Raw genomic sequence first — 23,343 nt, forward strand, 5'->3', positions numbered from 1 at the left:
AGTTATCTTTTCAATGCCCAATTCTTTGCTACTACAGAAAAATCTGCCATAAATATGCACATGTAGGCCCTTTTCATTTTTCTTTAATCTCTTTGGGGTACACAACTAGTAATGGTATTGTTTAGTTGAAGGGTGTGTACATTTTTATAGTTAAGGAAATTGTCCTTGGGAGGCAGGTTAACAGCTCAATCAAGAGAGAATCTTGGATCTTACTTGAGGGGAAACTTTCCAAAGTCTCTAGTGTAACAAGGTGGAGATGGAGATATGATGCAGAATGCCAGCTCCACTTATGTATTGCCATCGTCTTTACATTCAGCAACCTGAAGTGGGGTGGCCTTTTCCAAAGTCAGAATCAATTGAAGAAACTAAAGTTTGATGTCTTGAAGAAGACTGGATCTCTCCTACTTTCTCCAGCTCTACCCTGCCACCCACATAGAGCTGGGTATTCATCTCCATCGATGAGGAGAAAGTCTCATACCAATGAGATTTGTGATAGGAGTTACATATATCATCTGGTGTAACAAAAGGACAAGAAAAGAAGGGTACCCTTTCAAACTCCCCTCACTTGTTGTTTTTACTTTGGATGTGTCTGGTCTGAGAATGCTAGTACATTTTCAATAAGCTTTGCCACTCAATAATATTATTTAGGAAGAATTACATAGAAAATTACTGTTGAAATAAGTGTTAATATACTTTCTGTTCAAGTGTTCCAAATCAATAGCAAAACTTCCTCTGCCCACCATAAAGATTTGGAACTCTAAGAAGAGTTGTTAGCAAAGTTCATGCCTTTTTTAGGAGAGAAGGATATGAGAAGGAAAGGGAAATTTCTGATAACTTAAAACTTTTTAAAAATAACTTCTAATCATATCTTTTGTTTTTTTTAATAACATCTTAATTCCTCTCAGTTTCCTTCCCTCTCACTGAGTGTCATATCATGTAACAAAAAACATCTTTAAAGAAAAATGTAGGAAGATGAAAAAATATCAAAAGTGATCAATTTATCAAAAACAGTTTGAAAATATATACACTGTTCCATGATTGTGGACCTCCCTCCTCTACAAAGAAATGGAAGCATGTGCCTTCTCACCTCTCTTCTTTGGGGCCACTTTTTTGGGGGGTAATTCTGAAATATTCACTTAATTTAAAAAAAAAAATTTTCAGGGTCAGAGATAGAAGGATAGAGAGGACAGGAAGAAGGGGAGGATGAATGGATAGGGGAGTGAAGAGGATGAAGAAGGCAGGAGGAAGTGGAGAGGAGGGGCTGATGCGAAACTAAGTAAGGTCAGAGGAAAAGGAGAGTCCCTTTCTTGGCCGGTCTGGGCAGGCTGGCGACGGAGGCTCAGCTGTGGCTGGGCCACTCTCTAGGCTTCCTTTTGAATGGCCATGAGCTGTCGCCACAAAGGAAACCAGATCAGACTCGCGCCCTCAGCCTCTAGCCCTGGAGTCCCCCCAATTCGGTGGCGTTCATAGCCTGCGGAGGTGTCGCTGTCTCTGGTCCTGTGGCTGTCGCCCCTACCTACAGCCGCGCCCGCCTTGTGAGGGAGGATGCACAGGGCATCCACTCTAGAAGGGGTCGGAGCTAAGTTCTGTGTCTAGAGGACCCAAGGGACTGGAATGGGCGAGGCTAAGGAAAAGGTTAGTAGAGGCAAGTAGTGAGAAGGAGGCGGGGGCTGGAGAACACCTGGTGGAGGGGCGGAGACTTCATTGAAGGAGAGGAGAGTGGACGTGGTTAAGGAGAGGGGCGGGGCCAGGGACCTTCTCTGAGTTCTTAGCGAGTTTTTTAATACCCTTTGTCCCAAGTCCTCACTAACATTTTCGGTTTTTGAATCCCTGCAGCTAAGCTGCCTTTGAGCCTGCGCCGGTAACAGAGCCCCTTCCTCCTACTGAGCGATCCCCAAACAGGAGCCCCCGGGCCTGGACACGATCCCCCGTCAGTGTTTGGGAGGATGAAGCCTCTACCCGTCCATCCCTTCCGTGGACTCAAACCCTTCAGAGGCCCAGAGACAGGCCTCCCGAAATAACCCCGGGGTAAGTGCTAAATTCTTTTCCCCACCCACTTCCTTACTCCAGCATGTTAGAGCTCTTACTGCTTTATCCACCCCTCTCCCCCAGCCTCCTGACACTGCCTCGCCAGAACTCAAAGAAATGTGTTCAGCTTCTGAGAAGTCACTTGGGTACGTGCCTCCTCACGGAGGGCATAATGGTCAGTTCTCCCCTGCCTCCTCCCTCTTTATTTCCCTTAGGCATGTGTAGCAGCCTGCCACTCCCCAGCTTATATGACTTGTTCTCCCGGAGTTCCATGGGTCAACCTCACCTCTGCAACAGCTACTGAAATAGTTCTTGTTGAAAGAGAAGCATATGCTTCACAGCAGATGAAGAAAGAACATTCAGGGTCTAGGGGTTGTATGTTTGTCTGTCCATTTCCAAGAAGACCATGACATCAAAGAAATGATGACATAACTTGCACTTGACTTTGTTTTGAGTGAGTGAGGGCTGTGCAAGGTCACCAGTCTCACTTTCTCCTCCTGGGCCATCTGGATTCAGTGACCAGATATTTATCAGGATGACTGGAGACCCCAGGATGCAGTGGGAGACCTTGGCCTTTTAGGCAAAGGCCTTTTCAGATACTCACTCAAAGTGAGGTAATGCCCATTCCATGAATAGACCTCTTTAAGAAGTAGTCAGAGGATGGCCCTTTTAAATAGCAAAGAAAATAAATGAATAAATCAAACCAAAAACCAACCAACAAACAAGTAAATAAATCTGGGTCCTTAGGACCCTCAGGGGAGATTGCCAGGACAAATGCACAGAAGTGAGAGATGGTAGGAAGACTGGGGAATAGCTAATAGCACAGTTGGCTGCATAAGTGTGTAAATGTGAAATAAGACTTGAGTGGGAGGGTGCTACTAGACTGTGGAGGAACCTAAATGCCAGGAAATGAGCTTTATGTTTTAGACAGTAGATGGCATGAAAAGTTTTTGAACAGGATATGGTCATATGGTGAATATGATGATATGGTCAGATATATGCATCATTAGTCAGTCAGTAAGTACCAGAGATATACAAAAAGGCAAAAACAATCTCTTCCTCAAGGAACTCACTTTCTAGTGGGGGGACAGCATGCAAATACCTAGGGACACACAAAGTGTATTGACAGAGTGGATAGAGGGCATTCTCACAGAGGTGGCACAGAAACTAACAGAGTTCTGTCAAGACAACTTGCTGTTCATAGCAAACACTCTTTTTTCAACAATCCAAAAAGCAGCTTTACACATAGACACCAGGTAGTCATTATCCAAATCAGGTTAATTATATGCTTTGCAGCCAAAGATGGAAAAGCTCTATATAGTCAGGTAAGACCAAACCAGAAATTGATTGTGGCTCAGTTCATAAGGTTCTTATTGTAAAAATCTAATTTAAATTTAAGAAAGTAAGGAAAACCATCACACTGTAGAGTAACAGGTGTATTCTAAATATGAAGTGAAATTGCTAGGTAGATTTCAGGAATTAAATTTTCAGGGATCTGTTAAAGTGCCTGAAGAACTGTGGACTGAGTTCACAATACTCTATAGGAGGCAACAACAACAAAATAATTTTAAAAAAACAAAGAAATGGAGAGCAAGAAAACAGCATGGCCACCTGATGAGGGTTTGCAAATAACTGGGGAAAGAAGGAAAGCAATAGGGAAAGGAGAAAGGGAAAGATGTATCTAGTCGAATGCAGAATCCTAGAGAATAGCAAGGAGAGATAAGGAGGTTTTCTTAAATGAACAATGCTAAGAAGTAGCAGGAAACAACAGAAGGGAAAGAGAAATCAACAAGAAAACTAGAGCTGTTGAGCAACTGTTTCATGCAAAAATGGGCATGACAAAAGAAAAAAAATAGTAGGGACTTAACAGAAGCAGAAAAGATTAAAAAGAAGTGGCAAGAATATACAGAAGAACTGTACAAGCAAGGTCTTAACATGGCTGATCATCATGATGATGTGGTCATTGATCCAGACCTCTTAGAGAAGAAGTCGAGTGGGCCTCAGGAAGCACTGTTAAGAATTAGGCTAATGGAGGTGATGGAATTCCAGCTGAGCTATTTAAAATCCTAAAAAGATTAAGCTGTTAAAATGCTCAATATGGCAGCACTCAGGATGACAGCACATTTGGTAAACTGAACATGGGCATGAGATTTGAAAAAGACAGATACCATTCATAATGAAGGGTAGTACAAAACAGTGCTCAAAAGTCTGAAAAGCTGTACATTTTTCATATGCAAGCAAAGTATGCTTAATATTCTGCAAACTGAGCTTTAGCAATGTGTGAACTGAGAATTACCAAAAGGGCAAGCTAGTTTTCAGAGAGGCAGAGGAAGAAGAAACTGAAGGAACTCAACATTCACTGATTTATGGAGAAAGCAAAGGAGATCTAGAAAAAAATATCCACTTCTGCCTCATTGACTATATTACAGCCTTTGATTGTGTCTATCATAACAAAATTCTCCAAGTCCTCAGTGATGGGACATAAGAGATCATCTTACTTGTCTCCTGAAGAACCTGTATGCTGGTCAAGAAGCAACAGTTAAAACTGAACATGTAACAACCATTTGGTTTAAGATTGGACAAGGAATACAACAAAGTTGTATATTACCACCTTTTTTATTTAATTTATATACAGAGTATAGCATGTGAAATGCCAGATTGAATGGATCAAAAGGAAAAAGGTTGCTGGGAAAAATATCAACAATCTCAGATATGCATATGATACCTCTCTGATGACAGAAAGTAGAGAAGAATTAAGAAACCTCCTGGTGAGGGTGAAAGAGGAGAGTGCAAAAATCAGCTTGAAGCTTAACTGAACAAAACAACTAAGATCATGGCAAAGAGCTCCATCACTTCCTGGCAAATGGAGGGAGAAGGAATGGAAGCAGTGTCAGATATTTTCTTCTTGAAGTCAAAGATCAATGACCAAAGCCATAAAATTAAAAGATGCTTGCTCCTTGGAAGGAAAACTATGGAAAATCTGGACAGTATGCTAAAAAACAGAGATGCTACCTTCCTGGCAAAAGTCCAAAGCTATGGTGTTTCTTAATAGTGATAAATGGCTGTGAGAATTGGAATATAAAAAAACTGAGCACCACAGAACTGATGCTTTGGAATTGTATTGCTGGAGAAGACTTTTTTTAAGAGTCATTTTTGAAAAGATATTTGGGTGGTTTTGAGGGGGAGCTCGGGCGAGTCCCTGCCTTTACTGGACCATCTTGGCTCTACCTCTGGAGAACACTTTTGAGAGTCCCTTGGAAAGCAAGGAAACCAAATCAATCAATACTTAAAGAAATTACCTTTCACTATTTACTGGAAAATCAAATACTGAAGCTGTAGCTTAAACACTTTGGCCACATAATGAGAAAACAGAACATCTTCTGCATTTATGTCACAGACACAACTCTACCATTAGATCAGTACGTCCTTGTCACTCCCTGTTTAGTTCCCAATTCTTTACTTATTTCCCTTATTGAGAAATTAGGGAACCCCAGAGCAAAGAGCTCAGGGCAACTTGCTGTGGCAGGTTAAGGATGGGGATTGGTTCAGGTCTCCAGACCCTACACTCTTATCCAATAGAACCAAGCTAGTCATTGCGTTAGATCTGTTTACTTTGTCTCAAGTTGGCAGTTGTTATAAATGTGCTTAACCATTGCATTGCTAATTAATCTTGGTTATTGAACAAATACAGAGAAGAAAATCAATCAAGTACTGTCCAGGAAAAGGAGCAGAGGAAAGAAGAAAATGTGGAGGGAAAATGAGGAAGGGGAGAGAAAAAGAGTTTTATTTTCTGATTTCTTAGTTTCTCGTAAAGTTATTAGCCTCCATTTGTTCCATTCTAATTTTTAAAGAACTGTTTTCTTCAGTGAGCTTTTGAATGTCCTTTTCCATTTGTCTAATTCTGCCTTTTGAAGCATTCTTCTCCTCATTGGCTTTTTGGACCTCTTTTGCCAAATGAATTAGCCTATTTTTAAAGACATTATTTTGTTCAGCATTTTTTTGGGTCTCCTTTAGCAAGGTGTTGACCTGCTTTTCATGCTTTTCTTGTGTCTCTCTCATTTCTTTTCCCAGTTTTTCCTCCACCTTTCTTACTTGATTTTCAAAATTCTTTTGGAGCTCATCCATGGCCTGAGCCCATTGAATATTTATTTTGGATGTTTGGGATACAGAAGCCTTGACTTTTATGTCTTTTCCTGATGCTAAGCATTATTCTTCCTCATCCAAAAGGATGGGAGAAGATATCTATTCACCAAGAAAGTAACCTTCTATAGTCTTATTTTTTTTCCCTTTTCACGGCATTTTCCCAATCAATTACTTGAACTTTTGAGTCCTTTGTCAAAAGTAGGGTATACTCTGGGGATTTGTAAGATCTCAGTTTCTCCTAGGTGGCACAATAAAGCGTGTACACTGGTCTGGGAGCAGAGAGGGATATTTGTGGCCAAAATCTTAGCAGAGTTTCCTCTCCACAGCCACCTGGCCTCCAGTTCCACCAAGTCAGCCCTGGGATCTGATTTTCAGATAAGCTTTGGGAGCAGGGCCACCATTCAGTGAGAGACAAATACCAGCTCCCTCAGGGTGTCTACACAGGACCGAGGTAATATTCAGCTCCTCAGTGTCCCTAGGGGACAACAATAGATGCCAGTGGCTGCACGGGCTACTCTGGTAGAACTGCTGCCTCCTGCCTGATGTGGCCTCTGTGGGCTGCTGCCTGAAGCCAGAGCTATGGGAAGGTCCTTCTCCTTTCCTGGCCAGCTGAAAAAACCCTGTCACTGACCTTTGGTGCCTGTGAGTTGAGGGACCTGCGAACCCACTGCTGCTGGGACTAGAAATTCCACCCCCTGAGGTGTCCTCCTCTCAGAGCCATGCCGCATCCCACGGCCAAGGCTGGGCTGGGCTCACCTTCAGGTTGGGTGCAAAAAACATTTCCTGTGGGCCTTTCAGGTCACCCTGGCCTGGAAATCTCCTCCACTCTGTTGTTCTCCACTTCTACTCCTCCAGAATTTGTTGAGAGTCCCTCTGTAGGTATTTTATGGGCTGTGTGGGGAGAGCCTGGAATGTGTGTCTTTCTACCCCACCATCTTGGCTCTGCCCCACAAGATTTTAAATTCCAAATTTTCTCCCCTCTCTCCTCACCCCCACCCCAGGACAGTGTATACCCCATCTACCCCTTTCCCCAATCTGATCTGCCTTCTATCACCCCTTCTCCTGCCATCCCCCTTCCCTCTATTTTCCTGTAGGGGAAGATAGATTTCTATACCCCGTTGTCTGTATATCTTATTTCCCAGTTGGATGCAAAAGAAATTTTTAATATTCATTTTTAAAGCTTTGAGTTTTACATTCTCTCCCTTCCACCCTCCCTTCTTAGCCTCATTTAGAAAGCAAGCAATTCAATATAGGTCATACATGTGCAACCCTGCAAAACCCTTTCATAACAGTCATGTTGTGAAAGACTAACTACATTTCCCTCTATCCTATCCTGCCCCCATTTCTTCCATTCTCTCCCTTGAACTGCCCCCTCACAAGAGTGTTTGCTTCTGACTACCCCTCCCCCTAATCTGCTGTCCCTTCTATTATCTTCCCCTTCCTATCCTCTTCCCCCCTTCCTTTCTGCAAGGTAAGTTATGCATTCCATACCCAGTTGAGTGTGTGTGTTATGGTAATGATAATTTAAATGGGAAGATATTTCCCATTCATTAATAGGCCCATGTGACCTGTTTAAACTACATGGAAGACTAAGTCACATGTGGTGGGAGGAGTCTGCTGAACAGGTGGAATTGGAAGGATGGAACAGAACTTAGAGGAAGTGAGTGAGAGCAGTTGAGGGTGGGGGGAGGAGAGGCTAGCAGTCACAGCTAGACTTGTGAATTATGGTTTGTTTGTGAGAAAGCCTCAGGATGGGGGAGAGGCTTGGGAATGACTTTGTCCCCTGAAGTGATAATGTGTATTGATTTCTTGGTTACTGTGATGCAGATATGGCTTTCTAGTTTGGGGATTTCTGGTGTCTGAATAAATGTTTTTTCTTCTACATTGTATATGGAGAGTCTGTTATACTTTGTGATTCGGAACTGTGTTGGCATACTCATAGTGGCCCTCCATGTTGTGAATATTGCCTTGGAGACACATTTGGCATCACAAACAGAATAGCAGGGTACAAAATCTCTGTTTGTAGGCAGAAAGACTTTAGAGGAAGAAAGAGATATTCCAAGATAGGAGGATTTGCTTTATTTCTCCCTAGCAAGGGAATGGGCTAAAAGCACTGGAACCTATGAAAACTGGAAACCAAAGTTACAGGAAGGAGAACCTAGAGATTTGGAAAGGAGTTTGCAAGGAATACCAATAAGACCAGGGAAAGAACTGGCAGGGGTTTGTAGGAGAGGCTGAATTTTATTAACAGATTGCCATCTTATGAGTGAAAGACGAAACAAACTGCTGAAGGAAAAAAATCAGATGAAAAAAGTTAACTAGTTTGCATGGGAATTCTCAGCATTTGGGCTCTCATTTAGAAGAACAATCTGGGGGATCTCAGGTAGAAGAAAAGGCTGTTCATTTAACTCAAAAAAGAAGCAGAAGGGTGGCAAAAGAAGTGTGCGTTCAGACCCAGTCTAGTTACCATGGCAATGACTGCCAGGAGAGTGTGTGGGAGGAAAATGTAACAAAATCAGAGATGAAAAATGAAACAATGTTATAGGGGGAGACTTGTCAGGCAGATGCATGCCCCATATTAAGGTGATAATAAGAGAACAAAGGCAGGAACACAGTGTTTAGGGAGATAATTGAGGATTTTAGTCAGCAAAAGGTCACAGATATTTTGAGTAGGTTCATCCAAAGCATGGAAGAATCTCTAGTGTCTTGGATGGTGAGAACTGGTGATGAAAGGGCTGGAAGAGTATCTATAGATTGCATGGATTGCTTGAAATTAATAGGTATTTGTCAGAATCTTTTTGTACCTCAAGCTTTTAAGAATTGTAGTATGCAAGGAGGTAACAGTATGACTAATCTGTTAGCTTTGGCCTCAGAAGGATACAGTAAGCAGTATCCTACTGACTCTATGTGGTCTAGTGGCGATAGACCCTGGTATTCACTTAGGGAATGTATGAGAAAGTTAAAGGAGGAGGTAACAAAGACTGCCATAATGATCAGAAAAACAGATTTATACTGTGATGCCCCCTTTGAAGTTTCCCACAGGAATATAATCGTGAAGACAGCTCCTCCTGCTTGCAAGTCTCTAGTTCTGATGCTATTATTAAGGAAATGGGGAAAAGATGAATTTCCTCAAGAGAGAAGAGTAAATAGCCAGCAGATTCAAAGTCAGAATAGATTGACAAGAAAATTTTTGCTTACTGATCTATTGAGAGTTGGGGTAGGTTTTGGAAGCATAGATGGTATTCCAACTAATGAACTATAAATAATGTACCAAGAAAAGGGGCTTGATACTACACAGAGTAGAGAAGTAAAAACTGCCCCTAGAGATCCTCCTGAACCCTTGTATCCAAGTTTGTCACACCTTGAGGGAGAATAAGAAATTGGCCAAGACCCAGCTTGCTTAAAGAAATACACAGATTGAGGGGGGCGGAGCCAAAATGGCGGAGTGAAAGCAACGACTCACCTAAGCTCCTGGACAAACTCCTCTGGATATCTCTGAAAGGAGAATCTGACCAGACTTTGGAGGTGTAGAATCCAGTGGGTGACAGACGTTAACAGATTCGGAGCCCAGGTTGGACTGGAAGGTCCACGGGAAGGATCTGTTCCACGGGGGTAAGCCCCCAGCACACAGCGCAGCATGGTCAGTGCAGCAGGGCGGAAGGGACCTGAGAAACCCGAGAGTGGTGGGCGAAACCAGCGGAGCAGGAGACAAGCCAAACCCAGCCAGTGATAGCCACTGAGTGCCAGATATCAGCGCAGCAGCCCTTGAAACCTTCAACCTGAAGACTAAACTTCGGTAAGTCACCTATTGGAACTTCCGGGAGCTAGGATGGCAGAGTGATCAGTAAATGCTCTCTCCTCCCCCTGATGACCGTGAAAGAACCATAAAATTCTTCCCCATATAAATCCTGGATCAGCGGGAACAGCAGAAGGGGGCAAATAGTCTCATAACACCAGAGGCTAGAAAAATAGCAAAGGGGGATTCTTCCTATTGTGGCGGAGGCGATCTGGAAGGACAGATGACCCAGGGCAGAGAAAATTCGCACTGAGACCCAGGCAAGCCTCAGCGCCGGAAGACGAGACCCAGGAGGGGCGGGAACACCCATTAGCTTCTAGGCGTGCCCCAGCCCTCCAGGGGAAAAGGGAAGACAATAGGGAAGCTAGGATCACCATCCCCTGACCTTGCCTCTGCCTCAAGTCAGCTGAGGAGATCTCCTGAGACCAGACCACCCCTCCCACACACCTAACAAGCTAACCCCAGGGTTGATCGGGGAAACAAAAAACAAAAGCCTGCTTTTAGCCTAGACACATCAGCTCAACTTAAAGATCTGTACCTTCTGACTGAAAAAACCAAAAGCTACAACACTCAGTCAACATCATGAATCAGAAAAAGCAGACGAAAAGTGAAAAAACCATAGAATCTTTCTATGGGGATAAGGACCAAAACACAAATGCCAAAGAAGTTAGAGCTGAGACTGTACTTCCATCTGAAACCTCAGATGGGACTATGAATTTCTTGCAAGCACAACTAGATTACCTGGAACATCTGAAGAGGGATATAAAAGAAAAACTGGCCAATGATCTTAAAATTATAAAAAAAGAATTCACGGATGAGAACATCACTCTGAAAAGGAAAATTGAACAAATGGAAAAGGAAGTTCAAAAATTAACTGGAGAGAATAATTCCCTAAAAGGAAGAGTTAATCAAACGGAAAAGGAAACCCAAAACCTAATTGGGAAAATTGATCAGATGGAAAAGGAAACACAAAACCTAACTGGGAAAATTGGTCGAATGGAAAAAGAAGTACAAAAATTAAATGGAGAAAATAGCTCCTTAAAGGGAAAAATTGGTCAGATGGAAAAGGAGATGGAAAAGCTAACTGAAGAAAACAATACGATGAAGATTAGAATTGGGCAAGTAGAAACTAATGACTCAATGAGGCAACAAGAATCAGTCAAACAAAATCTAAAGAATGAAAAGATAGAAGAAAATGTAAAATATTTAATTGGAAAAACAACTGACCTGGAAAATAGATCCAGGAGAGAAAATTTAAGAATTATTGGCCTGCCAGAAACCCATGATGAAGAAAAGAGTCTGGACAATATCTTCCAGGAAATCATCAAGGAAAACTGCCCAGAAGTACTAGACTCAAAGGGCAAAATAGTCATCGAAAGAATCCACCGTTCCCCTCCCGAAAGGGATCCCAAACTCAAAACCCCAAGAAATATCGTTGCCAAATTCCAGAGCTATCAAGTGAAGGAGAAAATACTACAAGCAGCCAGAAAGAAACAATTCAAATATCAAGGACACACAGTCAGGATCACACAGGACCTTGCAGCTTCTACATTAAAAGATCGAAAGAGTTGGAACCCAATATTCCGTAAGGCAAAGCAGTTGGGACTTCAACCAAGGATCAACTACCCAGCAAAGTTCAGCATAACATTTCAGGCAAGGAGAAAGTCATTCAATGAAATAAGGGGTTTCCAGAGCTTCCTGACCAAAACACCAGAACTCAATAGACAATTTGATCTTCAAATGCAGGTCTCCAGAGAATCATAAAAAGGTAAACAGAGGGGAAAAAACAAAAACAAAAACTTGCTACTCAATTGCGGCAAACTGTTTACCTCCCTATAACGGAAGATAAAACCTGGTAATCTTGAGAACTGTGCAGCTATTATGATAAAAGGGATATATGTAGAGGGAACGGGCATAAAGTAAATGATGTCATGTCAAAAATATGATTTAAGTATGAGAAGGGATTGTAATAGGATGTGTGAAAAGGGGGAAGCAGAAAATGGCAAATTATATCACAGGAAAAAGTACAAAACTATAGTAGAGGGAAGGAGGGGAGGGAGATGAGCATTGTTTGAGAGGTACTCTCATCTGATTTGTTCAAAGGAGGGAACAATAATCTTAAGTAGATAATCCTAACTAGCTCTATAGGTAGTAGGAGGGGAAGGGGGAAGAAAGGGGAGGGTGGCTAAAAGGGAGGAAAGAAGCAATAAGAGTAAAGGGGAGTAAAAGGGAGGGGAGCTAAAAGAAGGAGGGGAAGGCTGCAGGAGGAGGGGGAGAAAAGTAAATACTATTGAGGAGGGGAAGGGAGACAGGAGAGCTAAAAGCACAAATGGTGGGAAAGAGGTTGGAGGGAAATACACAGATTGTAATCATAACTGTGAATGTGAATGGAATGAACTCTCCCATAAAACGGAGACGGATAGCAGAATGGATTAAAAGCCATAATCCAACAATATGCTGCTTACAAGAAACACATTTGAAATGGGGGGATACACATAGGATAAAGGTCAAAGGATGGAGCAGAATATATTGTGCTTCAGCTCATGTAAGAAAGGCAGGAGTAGCAATCCTAATCTCAGACAAAGCAAAAGCAGAAATAGATCTAATCAAAAGGGATAAGGATGGAAACTATATCCTGCTAAAAGGCACCATAGACAATGAAGCAATATCATTACTAAACATGTATGCTCCAAGTGGTATAGCATCCAGATTCTTAGAGGAGAGGCTGGGGGAGTTGAAGGAAGAAATTGATAGCAAAACTATACTAGTGGGGGACCTCAACCTCCTCCTCTCTGAACTCGATAAATCCAACCTCAAAATAAACAAGAAAGAGGTTAAGAAGGTAAATAAAACTCTGGATAAGGTAGATATGATAGATCTTTGGAGAAAATTAAATGGGAATAGAAAGGAATATACCTTTTTCTCAGTGGTACATGGAACATTTACAAAAATTGACCATGTTCTAGGACATAAAAATCTCACAATCCAGTGCAGAAAGGTAGAGATAATCAATGCATCCTTTTCAGATGATAATGCATTAAAAATTAATGTAATAAAAGGCCATGGAAAGAGAAACCAAAAATCAATTGGAAACTAAACAATCTAATTCTAAAGAAGGGTTGGGTTAAAGAAGAAATCATAGAAACAATCAACAATTTCATTCAAGAGAATGACAATAGTGAGACAACATACCAAAACTTATGGGATACTGCAAAAGCAGTTATTAGGGGAAGTTTTATATCTTTGAATGCTTACATAAATAAAATAGAGAAAGAGGAGATCAATGACTTAGGCTTGCAGTTGAAAAAGCTAGAAAAAGAACAAATTGAAAATCCCCAAGTAAATACCAAATTAGAAATACTGAAAACCAAAGGAGAGATTAATAAAATTGAAATTAAGAAAACTATTGAATTAATAAATAAAACCAATAGTTGGTTTTATGAAAAAACTAATAAAATTGATAAACCTTTGGTCAATCTGATTTAAACAAAGAAAGAAGAAAATCAAATTACTAATATTAAAAATGAAAGGGGTGAACTCACCTCCAATGAGGAGGAAATTAAAACAATAATTAGAAACTACTTTGCCCAACTTTATGCCCACAAATTCGATAATCTAAACGAGATGGATGAATATTTTAAAAAATACAAATTGCCCAGATTAACAGAAGAGGAAGTTGAATACTTAAACAACCCCATCTCAGAAAAAGAAACTGAACAAGCCATCAATGAACTCCCTAGGAAAATATCTCCAGGGCCAGATGGATTCACAAGTGAATTCTATCAAACATTTAAAGAACAGTTAATTCCAATACTACATAAACTATTTTTGAAAATTGGGGAAGAAGGAGTCCTCCCAAATTCTTTCTCTGATACAAACATGGTTTTGATACCTAAAGCAGGAAGAGACAAAACAGAGAAAGAAAATTATAGACCAATTTCCCTAATGAATATAGATGCAAAAATTCTAAATAAGATTTTAGCAAAATGAATAAAGTATCTTATCATGAGATTAATACATTATGATCAGGTAGGATTCATACCAGGACTACAGGGCTGGTTCAGTATTAGGAAAACTATTAGCATTATCGATCACATCAACAACAAAGCTAACAAAAACCACATGATTATCTCAATAGATGCAGAAAAAGCTTTTGACAAAATACAACACCCATTCCTACTAAAAACACTGGAGAATGTAGGAATAAAGGGAACTTTCCATAAAATAATAAGCAGTATCTATCTAAAACCTTCAGCAAGCATTAAATGCAATGGGGATAAGCTAGATGCATTCCCAATAAGATCAGGGGTGAAACAAGGTTGTCCATTATCACCACTATTATTCAATATGGTACTAGAAATGTTAGCTGTAGCAATTAGACAAGATAAAGATATTGAAGGAATAAGAATAGCCAAAGAAGAAACTAAGTTATCACTCTTTGCAGATGATATGATGATTTACCTAGAGAATCCCAGAGATTCAAGTAAAAAATTACTTGAATTAATAAACAACTTTGGCAAAGTTGCAGGTTACAAAATAAACCCACCCAAATCTTCTGCGTTCCTATATATTAGCAACAAAGTCCAACAGCAAGAGATAGAAAGAGAAATCCCATTTAAAGCTAGGGTAGACAGTATAAAATACTTAGGAGTCTACCTGCCAAAACAAACCCAGGGATTATATGAACACAATTACAAGACACTTTTTGCACAAATAAAATCAGATTTAAGTAAGTGGAAAAACATTAGTTGCTCATGGGTAGGCTGTGCTAATATAATAAAAATGACAATTCTACCTAAATTAATATACTTATTTAGTGCCATACCAATTAAACTATCAGACAATTACTTTCTAGAGCTGGATAAAATAATATCAAAATTCATTTGGAAAAACAAAAGGTCCAGAATATCAAAGGGACTAATGAAAAGAAATGCTTGGGAAGGTGGCCTAGCGCTACCAGACCTCAAACTGTACTATAAAGCAGCAATTATCAAAACCATTTGTATTGGCTAAGAAACGGAGAGGTAGACAAGTGGAATAGACTTGGCACTCAAGATGCAGTAGGCAAGGAATATAGCAACCTTCTGTTTGATAAACCCAAGGACCCCAGCTTCTGGGATAAGAACTCATTGTTTGACAAAAATTGCTGGGAAAACTGGATAACAGTGTGGCGGAAATTAGGCATAGACCCATACCTGACACCGTACACAAGAATAAAGTCCAAATGGGTACATGATTTAGGTATAAAGATTGATACCATGAATAAACTGGAGAAGCAAGGAATAGTGTATTTATCAGATCTATGGAGAAGGGAAGAATTCTTTACTAAAGGAGAGATAGAAAGCATTATGAAATGCAAAATGGATAACTTTGATTACATTAAACTGAGAAATTTTTGCACAACCAAACCCAATGCAACCAAAATCCGGAGGGATGTAGGAAATTGGGAAAGAATTTTTACAGCTAAGCTCGGGGATAAAGGCCTCATTTCTAGAATATATAGAGAACTGACTCAAATGTATAATCATACAAGTCATTCCCCAATTGATAAATGGTCAAAGGATATGAACAGGCAATTTTCAGAGGAAGAAATTAAAGCTATCTATAATCATATGAAAAAATGCTCTAAATCACTATTGATTAGAGAGATGCAAATCAAAACAACTCTGAGGTACCACACCACACCTATAAGATTGGCAAACATGACAGAACAAGAAAATGATAAATGCTGGAGAGGATGTGGGAGAGTTGCAACACTAATTCATTGTTGGTGGAGCTGCGAGTGCATCCAACCATTCTGGAGAGCAATTTGGAACTATGCCCAAAGGGCTACAAAAATGTGCATACCCTTTGACCCAGCAATATCGCTACTAAGACTATATCCCCAAGAGATCATAAAAATGGGAAAGGGTCCCACATGTACAAAAATATTTATAGCAGCACTCTATGTAGTTGCCAAAAACTGAAAGTCAAGGGGATGTCCATCAATTGGGGAATGGCTGAATAAATTATGGTATATGAATGTAATGATGAACAAGAAGACTTCAGAGAGGCCTGGAAGGACTTATATGACCTGATGCTGAGTGAAAGGAGCAGAACCAGGAGAACTTTGTGCACAGCAACGACCACAGAGTGTGAGAGTTTTTTCTGGTAGACTTGGAATTTTGTAATAACGCAAGAACTTCTTATAAAAAAAAAAAAAATCCCAATGGTGGCTCTCAAAGCAAAATGCCTTCCACACTCAGAGAAAGAAATATGGAAGTCATTCACAAAATGTAGAAGATCATGTTTGTGTATGTGTATGTGTTTGTGTATCATGTTTTCATTTGTTATATGATTTCTTTCATTTATTCTAGTCTGACTACATAGCATGACTATAGTGAAAATATACTCAATAGGAAAGTATATGTAGAATCTATACAGAATTGTATGCAGTTGTGGGGAGGGAGGGGGTAGTGGGAGGTAGGTGGGGGGGGATAAAATCTCAATTGTATGGCAGTGGTTGTTAAACATTAAAAACTTAAAAAATTAAAAAAAAAAAAGAAATACACAGACAGGATTACAGACCCCATATCAATTTGACCTTATATTGGAAAAATGGATCAAATACTGTAACTTGGGCGTTAATAGACCCCGGAGCAGAGGCCTAAGTTCAAAACATGGAACTTTTCATCACAGGACTGTGAAGGATTGAAATATCAGCCAGACAAGTCAAACTGACAATGAAAATTGGACAATTTCCCAAGAAAGCATATGCCATGGTAATTGTACCCATTCCTGAATACATCATTACAATATATATATTGAGAAGTGTGACTCTATATTTACCTGAGGGGAGATACCAATTTGTAGTAAGGAAGATAGAAATTAACACAGTTTTAGCAGGAAAAATGGACCCAACCACTTTACCTGAACCTTCTGAAGTAATTACTTTAAAGTATTATCATGTGCCAGGTGGGCAAGATGAAATTACCAATACTATAAAGGAATATGTTGAGGGAGAAGTGTTAATCCCTACAAGCCCTCAATGGAATAATCCTGTCTGGCCAGTATAAAAAGTCAGATGGGACATGGAGGATGACAGTGGATTATAGACAGCTGAGTAAGGTGACTCCTCCCTGGTATGCTGCTGTTCCAGATACTTTAACCTTAATCAAAAGGATCCAGAAATATGAGGGAACTTGGTACACAATTATTGATTTAGTCAATTCTTTTTTTTTTTTTTTACTATTCCAATAGATTCTAAACAATGGGACCAATTTGCTCTTACTTGGCAGGACTCACAATATACTTTTATTGTGGCAGAATTCCATGTGGATATTTATTGCAAAATAAATTAAATAATTAATAAATAAATAAAATAAATTATAGCAAAATATTGTGTATGTGTATGTATGTATATATGTACACACAACTATACATACACATATATAATATGCACATACATATACACATGTATACATATACATATGCATACACACATATTCATGTGTGTATATGTATATTTATATACGTGTACATATATATTGCTTCTAAATACCCTAATACTGAGAATAGGCTCATGAGTTACAAACATCATCTTTCTATGTAGGAATGTAAACAGTTCATCTTTAATGAGTCCTTTATGGCTTCTCTTTCCTGTTTACCTTTTCATGTTTCTCTTGATTCCTGTACTGGAAAGTCAAATTTTCTAGTCAGCTTTGGTCTTTTCAACAAGAATGCTTGAAAGTCCTCTATTTCATTGAAATTCCATTTTTCCCCTGAAGTATTATACTCAGTTTTGCTGGGTAGGTGATTCTTAGTTTTAATCCTATCTCCTTTGACCCCTAAAATACCATATTCAAATCCCTCCCATCCCTTAGTGTGGAAGCTGCTAAATCCTATGTTATCCCGATTGTATTTTCACAATACTTGAATTGTCTATTTCTGGCTGCTTGTAATATTTTGTCCTTGACCTGAGAATTCTGGAATGTGGCTATTCCTAAGAGTTTTCCTTTTGGGATTTCTTTCAGGAGGTGATTGGTGAATTCTTTCTGTTTTACCCTCTGCTTCTAGAATATCAGGGCAGTTTTCCTTGATAATTTCTTGGAAGATGATGTCTAGGCTCTTTTTTTGAGCATAGTTTTTAGATAGACAAATAATTTTTAAATTATCACTCCTGGATCTATTTTCAAATGAGTTGTTTTTCCAATGAGATATTTCACATTGTCTTCTATTTTTTTCATTCTTTTGGTTTTATTTCATATTTTCTTGATTTCTTATTAAGTCATTAGCTTCCATTTGTTCCATTCCAAGTTTCAAGGAATTATTTCCTTCAGTGAGCTTTTGAACCTCCTTTTCTATTTGGCCAGTTCTGCTTTCTAAGGCATTTTTGTATCCTCATTGCCTTTTGCACCTCTTTTGACATTTAGGTTAGTCTCTTTTTAAAAGAGTTATTTGCTTCAGCAATTTTTGGGGTCTCCTTTAGCAAGTTGTTGACTCATTTTTCATGATTTCCTTGCATTGCTCTCATTTATTTTCCCAATTTTCCCCATACTTCTCTTGCTTGATTTTCAAAATCCTTTTTGAACTCTTCCACAGCCTGAGACCATTTCATATTTTTCTTGGAGCCTTTGGATCTAGGAGCTTTGACATTGTTATCTTCTTTTGGTTGTATGTTTTAATCTTCTCTGTCACAAGGTAAAATTCTCTAGTCTGACTTCTTTCCCATTTCTATAGTCTATCCCTTTTCCCAACCAATTACTTGACTACTCAATTTTTTGTTAAGGTAGGCTTATGCTTCCATTTGTGGAAGGTGTACATTCCCAAGCTTCAGAAATTTTGTGCAGCTCTTTTCAGAGATATTTCTAGGGACCTGTATATTTATCTATTCTTCCAAGGTTGTATCATCAGAGGAGAGGTTTTCACTCCCCTCCTGGCCTGTACTCTGGTCTTTGAGTGACCATAAGCACTCTTTTCTGCCTTGAAACTGTGAGGATGAATTCCTCTCCATTGCTGCCACAAGCTCTGCTATGTCAGCACTCCTTCTTGTCCCAGGATCACCACACAGCATTGCAATCCATATCCAAGCATGGGCAAAGGAAGAGAATCCTGCCTCAGTGCCAGCAACGAGATGCCTACAGCTCCCCTCACATCAACCATTCAATCCCTCCTCTTTCTGTTTGCTGAGAGCCCCAGAAACTGCCACTGCTGCTACCCTGTGGCTGTGGCCAGACTGCCCTCCTTTCTTACCCAGGTCCAACACCTTCCTTACTGACCTTCTAAGTTGGCACTTATGAGTTGAGAAGTCTGGAAACCACCACAGCTTCCAGTGATTCAGTCTCTTGAAGTCTGCTCCAGGTTTACTAGGGCCTGTTCTGTGCTAGTATAGCCCACACTGGACTGTGCTCCTCTCCCAACCTTGTGCCACAGACCATTCCTTCTGATCTTCTGGTTGACTTGGGCTTGAAATTTATTTCAGTTTGTCATTTTGTGGGTTCTGCTGCTCTAGAACTTGTTTAGAGTCATTTTTACTGGTATTTGGAGGGTTTTGGGGAGAGCTCAAGCAAGTCTCTGCTTTTAATCCACCATCTTATTTCTGTTCCCCTATGCCCCAGAGTTCCTTGAAGAAGGAATAAAACAACGATTAGAAAGTGAACTGGACTTGAAAACTTAACTCATTACAGATCAGCTAAATTTCTGAGCAAAGTACAGACACAAAGAACCATAATTTAGGCAGTTACAGAGCATGCAAAATACACAGTATCTTGGAGTTCTGAAACCCAGAAGCAAGATAAATTCTAAAGTTTAACCCAGAGAGGACAATTTCACTCAACATTTCCACTCTTTCCAGTTTCTTAGGGGTATAAGTATTGGGTATTATGTAACATGCTGCTCCCTTCCACCTGTATTTGTGTCTTCAGTGGTCTTTCAGTCTCTATTTAGATCTGTGCCTTCCTTTTTTTCTTCACCTTTGCTCTCCTTTTCCTTTTTTTATTTCTTATTTTTCCCCCAATTAGAAATCAAGTAACTGTATATATAGATAAGATCACAAGGCTCATAGATCTCTCAACCAATCATGTATCACTTTTCCCCAAATACATAGAAAAGAGTGGAGGATGCTGTTAGAATCCCAGGAGCAGAGAATATATCTAGGGGCCAGCTCTAGGATGAGTAAGTATATGACCTGAGTTTTGGGTGAGTTCACGAGGAGATTTTTTTCCTTTATTCCCAACGTCAGTTTGCTCCTTGGTCCCTGTGTGGGTCAGGAGGGAAAACTAGCACCAGAGCATCCTACCTTCCTTTTTAATGGGGATCTGGAACACAGGAGCCTCACCCCATACCTGGTTAATAGGAAGAGCTTCAGACTGAACAATTCCCTTCTTGACTTTTTTTCTTTCCTAGATACCTCAACTAATCTTGGGTTTCTACGTACTTAAAATGACCCTTGGCAAAAATGGGCCTCATTGTGCATGGGGCAGAAGAAATGAATACAAGTTTGCGTGGAAGGGCATCCATAAGGGATCCTTAGGCTCCTCCCTCAATAAAGGAGATCTGGTATCATTTCAAGGTGAGTGATCATCACCACCTCTCCACTCATATGATCATTTCCATCTCTTTCATAGATACTACCACCATTCCCTTTGCCACAATCATGGTATGCTATCTTTGTTATACTAAAACTCCTTCATGTCCTTGTCATAACTTCTGGTGCCCAGTGTCCTTATAATATTCAACATCCACACTCTTATCACAGTCATTGCCCTCTTGTGTCCCTCCTCTATATATAGCGAGTCATAGTTCTGTGTCACAGAAATCACTGAGTCCTTGTGTACTTGTTGCAGATATTGCCCCACTTCCCCATTAAAATCATTTGTTCTCTGATGCTTGTTTCTCTAGCACAATCACTAATCCCTCTTCCTCCTCCTTATGTCCTTTCCCAGGTATGATGGAAATTCTCAGTCCTTTTGGAGCCTGTCTCTCTAATTCTTTCATTGCCTTTTTCTTCCTCCTCATGATGCCCCAAATGGCTTTAGGTAAGTGTTTGCTTCTGTTTATTTAGTTTCTTCTGGCCTGGAACAGGAGCCTTGAAAGCTGACTGTTGAACCTATAGAGATTTTGTCTTACCCTACTCTCTGAGTTCTCTGAAGTCATACCCCTGATATTCTCCTAGTCCTTTCCTGGAATTTTTAAATTTTTCTATACTCTCTCTGCTAGGGTTTTTTCATTATTCTTATAATCTATCCCTTCCCTCTTTATTTATCTCTCTCTGAAATCTCCCACCATACTTCCTCCCTCCCCATCCTATTTCAAGTTTCCTTTCTTTTGTCCCTTTTACGTACTGAAATCTGACCCTATCTACCCTCTACTGTTGTCCTGTTTGACATCTTATCAGCTTTTTCTGTGTGATTGAACAGGGAAGTTCTCAGTGATTGGACCTGCAGGATCTATCGAGGCCTCACTTGGGGGAGAGGCAAAGTTATCATGTTATTTGTCCCCACCTCTGAGTGCTCAGCACATGGAAATGGTCTGGTTGCAATCCACTAAAGTGGTACATCTCTATAGAGATGGAGAAGATCAGTTTGAAGACCAGGCCTCTGATTACCGAGGGAGAACAGAACTGGTGAGAGATGCTATCACAAGTGGGAATATCACCCTGAAGATACTGGATGTGAGACTCTTGGATGCAGGAAAGTACATGTGTCTCATTGCAGATGGTTTTCATCAAGAGCAAGTTGATATGGAGCTGAAGGTCTTAGGTGAAGAGCTGGAGCCTGGACTAACATGTTTGTGTGTATATTTGATTTGGAGTGGGGGTTACTTCCTTCCTAGCTCTTTGATTCCTGCAATCACAAAATGTCCTAGTTGAAAGGGAAATCCTAGGCCATCTACTGTAATACTTCTCTGAACAAGGAATGTCTCTCTACATGACCAGTGAGTTCCTGTTTTCGTTTGACCTGTATTTTTCTCCCCTTACCTGGTACCTTGTATATGAAAGATAATTAATGAATGTTGAACTTAAGAGAGCTTTCAGCCTTTATTTAAAGACTTCTAATGAGAAGTCATGTTTCTTCCCTGTGGGAAGCAGCCCTTTCCACTTCTGGATAAATTGCATCATTATGAAGTTTTCCTGACATCAAACTTAAATCATCCTCTCTGCAGCTTTCACCCATTGTGCTTTAGAAGGACAAGCAGCACATGTGTAATTCATTTTCCAAAACCTAGTTCTTCAAACCTGCAAGGAATTATCGTGGCCTGGCTAAGTCTTCTCTTTTCCAAGCTATGACAATCAAAAAACTGGAAGAGTGAGAATTCTAAACTGTAGCAGTTTTGTTTCATGGGATAATCTCAAAGCTGTTCATCATCCTGGTCATCTTCCTTTGGATTCCCTTTCTCTGGGAGTCTCCATATTCTTTCCATTTCAAGGACTTCAGACTCAACAACCTTGGGGTACTGGACAGAAGGAGCATGATAGACATTGCTAAGAAATTCCAAACAGTATCTTTCATAAAGTTTGTTGAGAAGAAGAAAGAGAAGGAAAGTGGGAGGAAAAAAAAAGAAAGCTAAAAAAGGAAGGAACTGCAAAAGTGGGTTGTAGAAGGAGGAACAATATTTTTGTGCTTTTATTTTCTCTCTGTCATCCATACTATATTCTGTACCAGTTCTTCTCCCTAGGCTTCTACTTCTCAAGGTCATATCCATTCAGCACATATCGAGTGACTGGAATGAAACTGTCAGATGAGTCGATATGGGGAATGATGAAGAATAGTACTTCTTAAACTAATATGGCCTAGGAATATTTGGGGGCTTGAGAAATATTGACAGTCTATAAATTCTGGTCCCAGAACCCTGGTGCATGATACTTCCCTAAGATAAGGTGGATTGGGGCAGAGAGTGGGAGCACAATGAAGAAAATCAAGTCTATTTTGATATACCATTTTGTGTTATGAGTGAGTCACCCTTGACTTAAATCCTAATCAGATTAGGATGTCTTTAGTTTTAGGAGGCAACATGATACTTTATTTGTTGTCAAAGGACTTGGATTCAAGTCCTGGCTTTCCTGTTTACTATGTGAGTGATCTTAGACTACTTCGTTCACATCTTGTAGGCCTCTTTTGTAAAATGAGGGAGTTGGAGTAGTTGGGCTCTAAGGTCCCTTGCTTGTACATTTTTAATAAAGGAACAACATTCAGAGTATAGTGGCTAGGGAACTGTATCCAGAATTAGAAAAAAGTGACTTCAAGTCCTATCTCAAGCACTTACTGACTATATATTACTTAACAAGTGATTTTGCTGCTCTGTTCCTGAGTTCCTTCTTCTGTAAAATTAGAAGGTTGGACTTGATAGCTAAATCTATGACACATGATAAGTATGATTGTTTTGTATGTAGCAATCCT

General features: G+C 40.0%; 2 protein-coding genes across 2 annotated transcripts in view; both read left to right on the plus strand.

The window, feature by feature from the left end:
- The window catches only part of LOC140500218 (uncharacterized), a 90,848-nt gene that overhangs the window by 53,136 nt on the left and 14,369 nt on the right, over positions 1–23,343 (plus strand). The gene's annotated exons all lie outside the window — the stretch shown is intronic.
- Positions 1,757–22,951, plus strand: LOC140500219 (myelin-oligodendrocyte glycoprotein-like). The gene is made up of 4 exons (XM_072602552.1): positions 1,757–2,028; positions 20,351–20,516; positions 20,890–20,982; positions 21,364–22,951. Exons 2-4 carry the CDS (start codon positions 20,387–20,389, stop codon positions 21,813–21,815), a joined length of 675 nt encoding a protein of 224 aa, XP_072458653.1. The 5' UTR covers positions 1,757–2,028; positions 20,351–20,386; the 3' UTR covers positions 21,816–22,951.

The sequence above is a fragment of the Notamacropus eugenii genome, chromosome 4, assembly GCF_028372415.1.
Source record: "Notamacropus eugenii isolate mMacEug1 chromosome 4, mMacEug1.pri_v2, whole genome shotgun sequence".
In the NCBI taxonomy this organism is placed as follows: Eukaryota; Metazoa; Chordata; class Mammalia; order Diprotodontia; family Macropodidae; genus Notamacropus; species Notamacropus eugenii.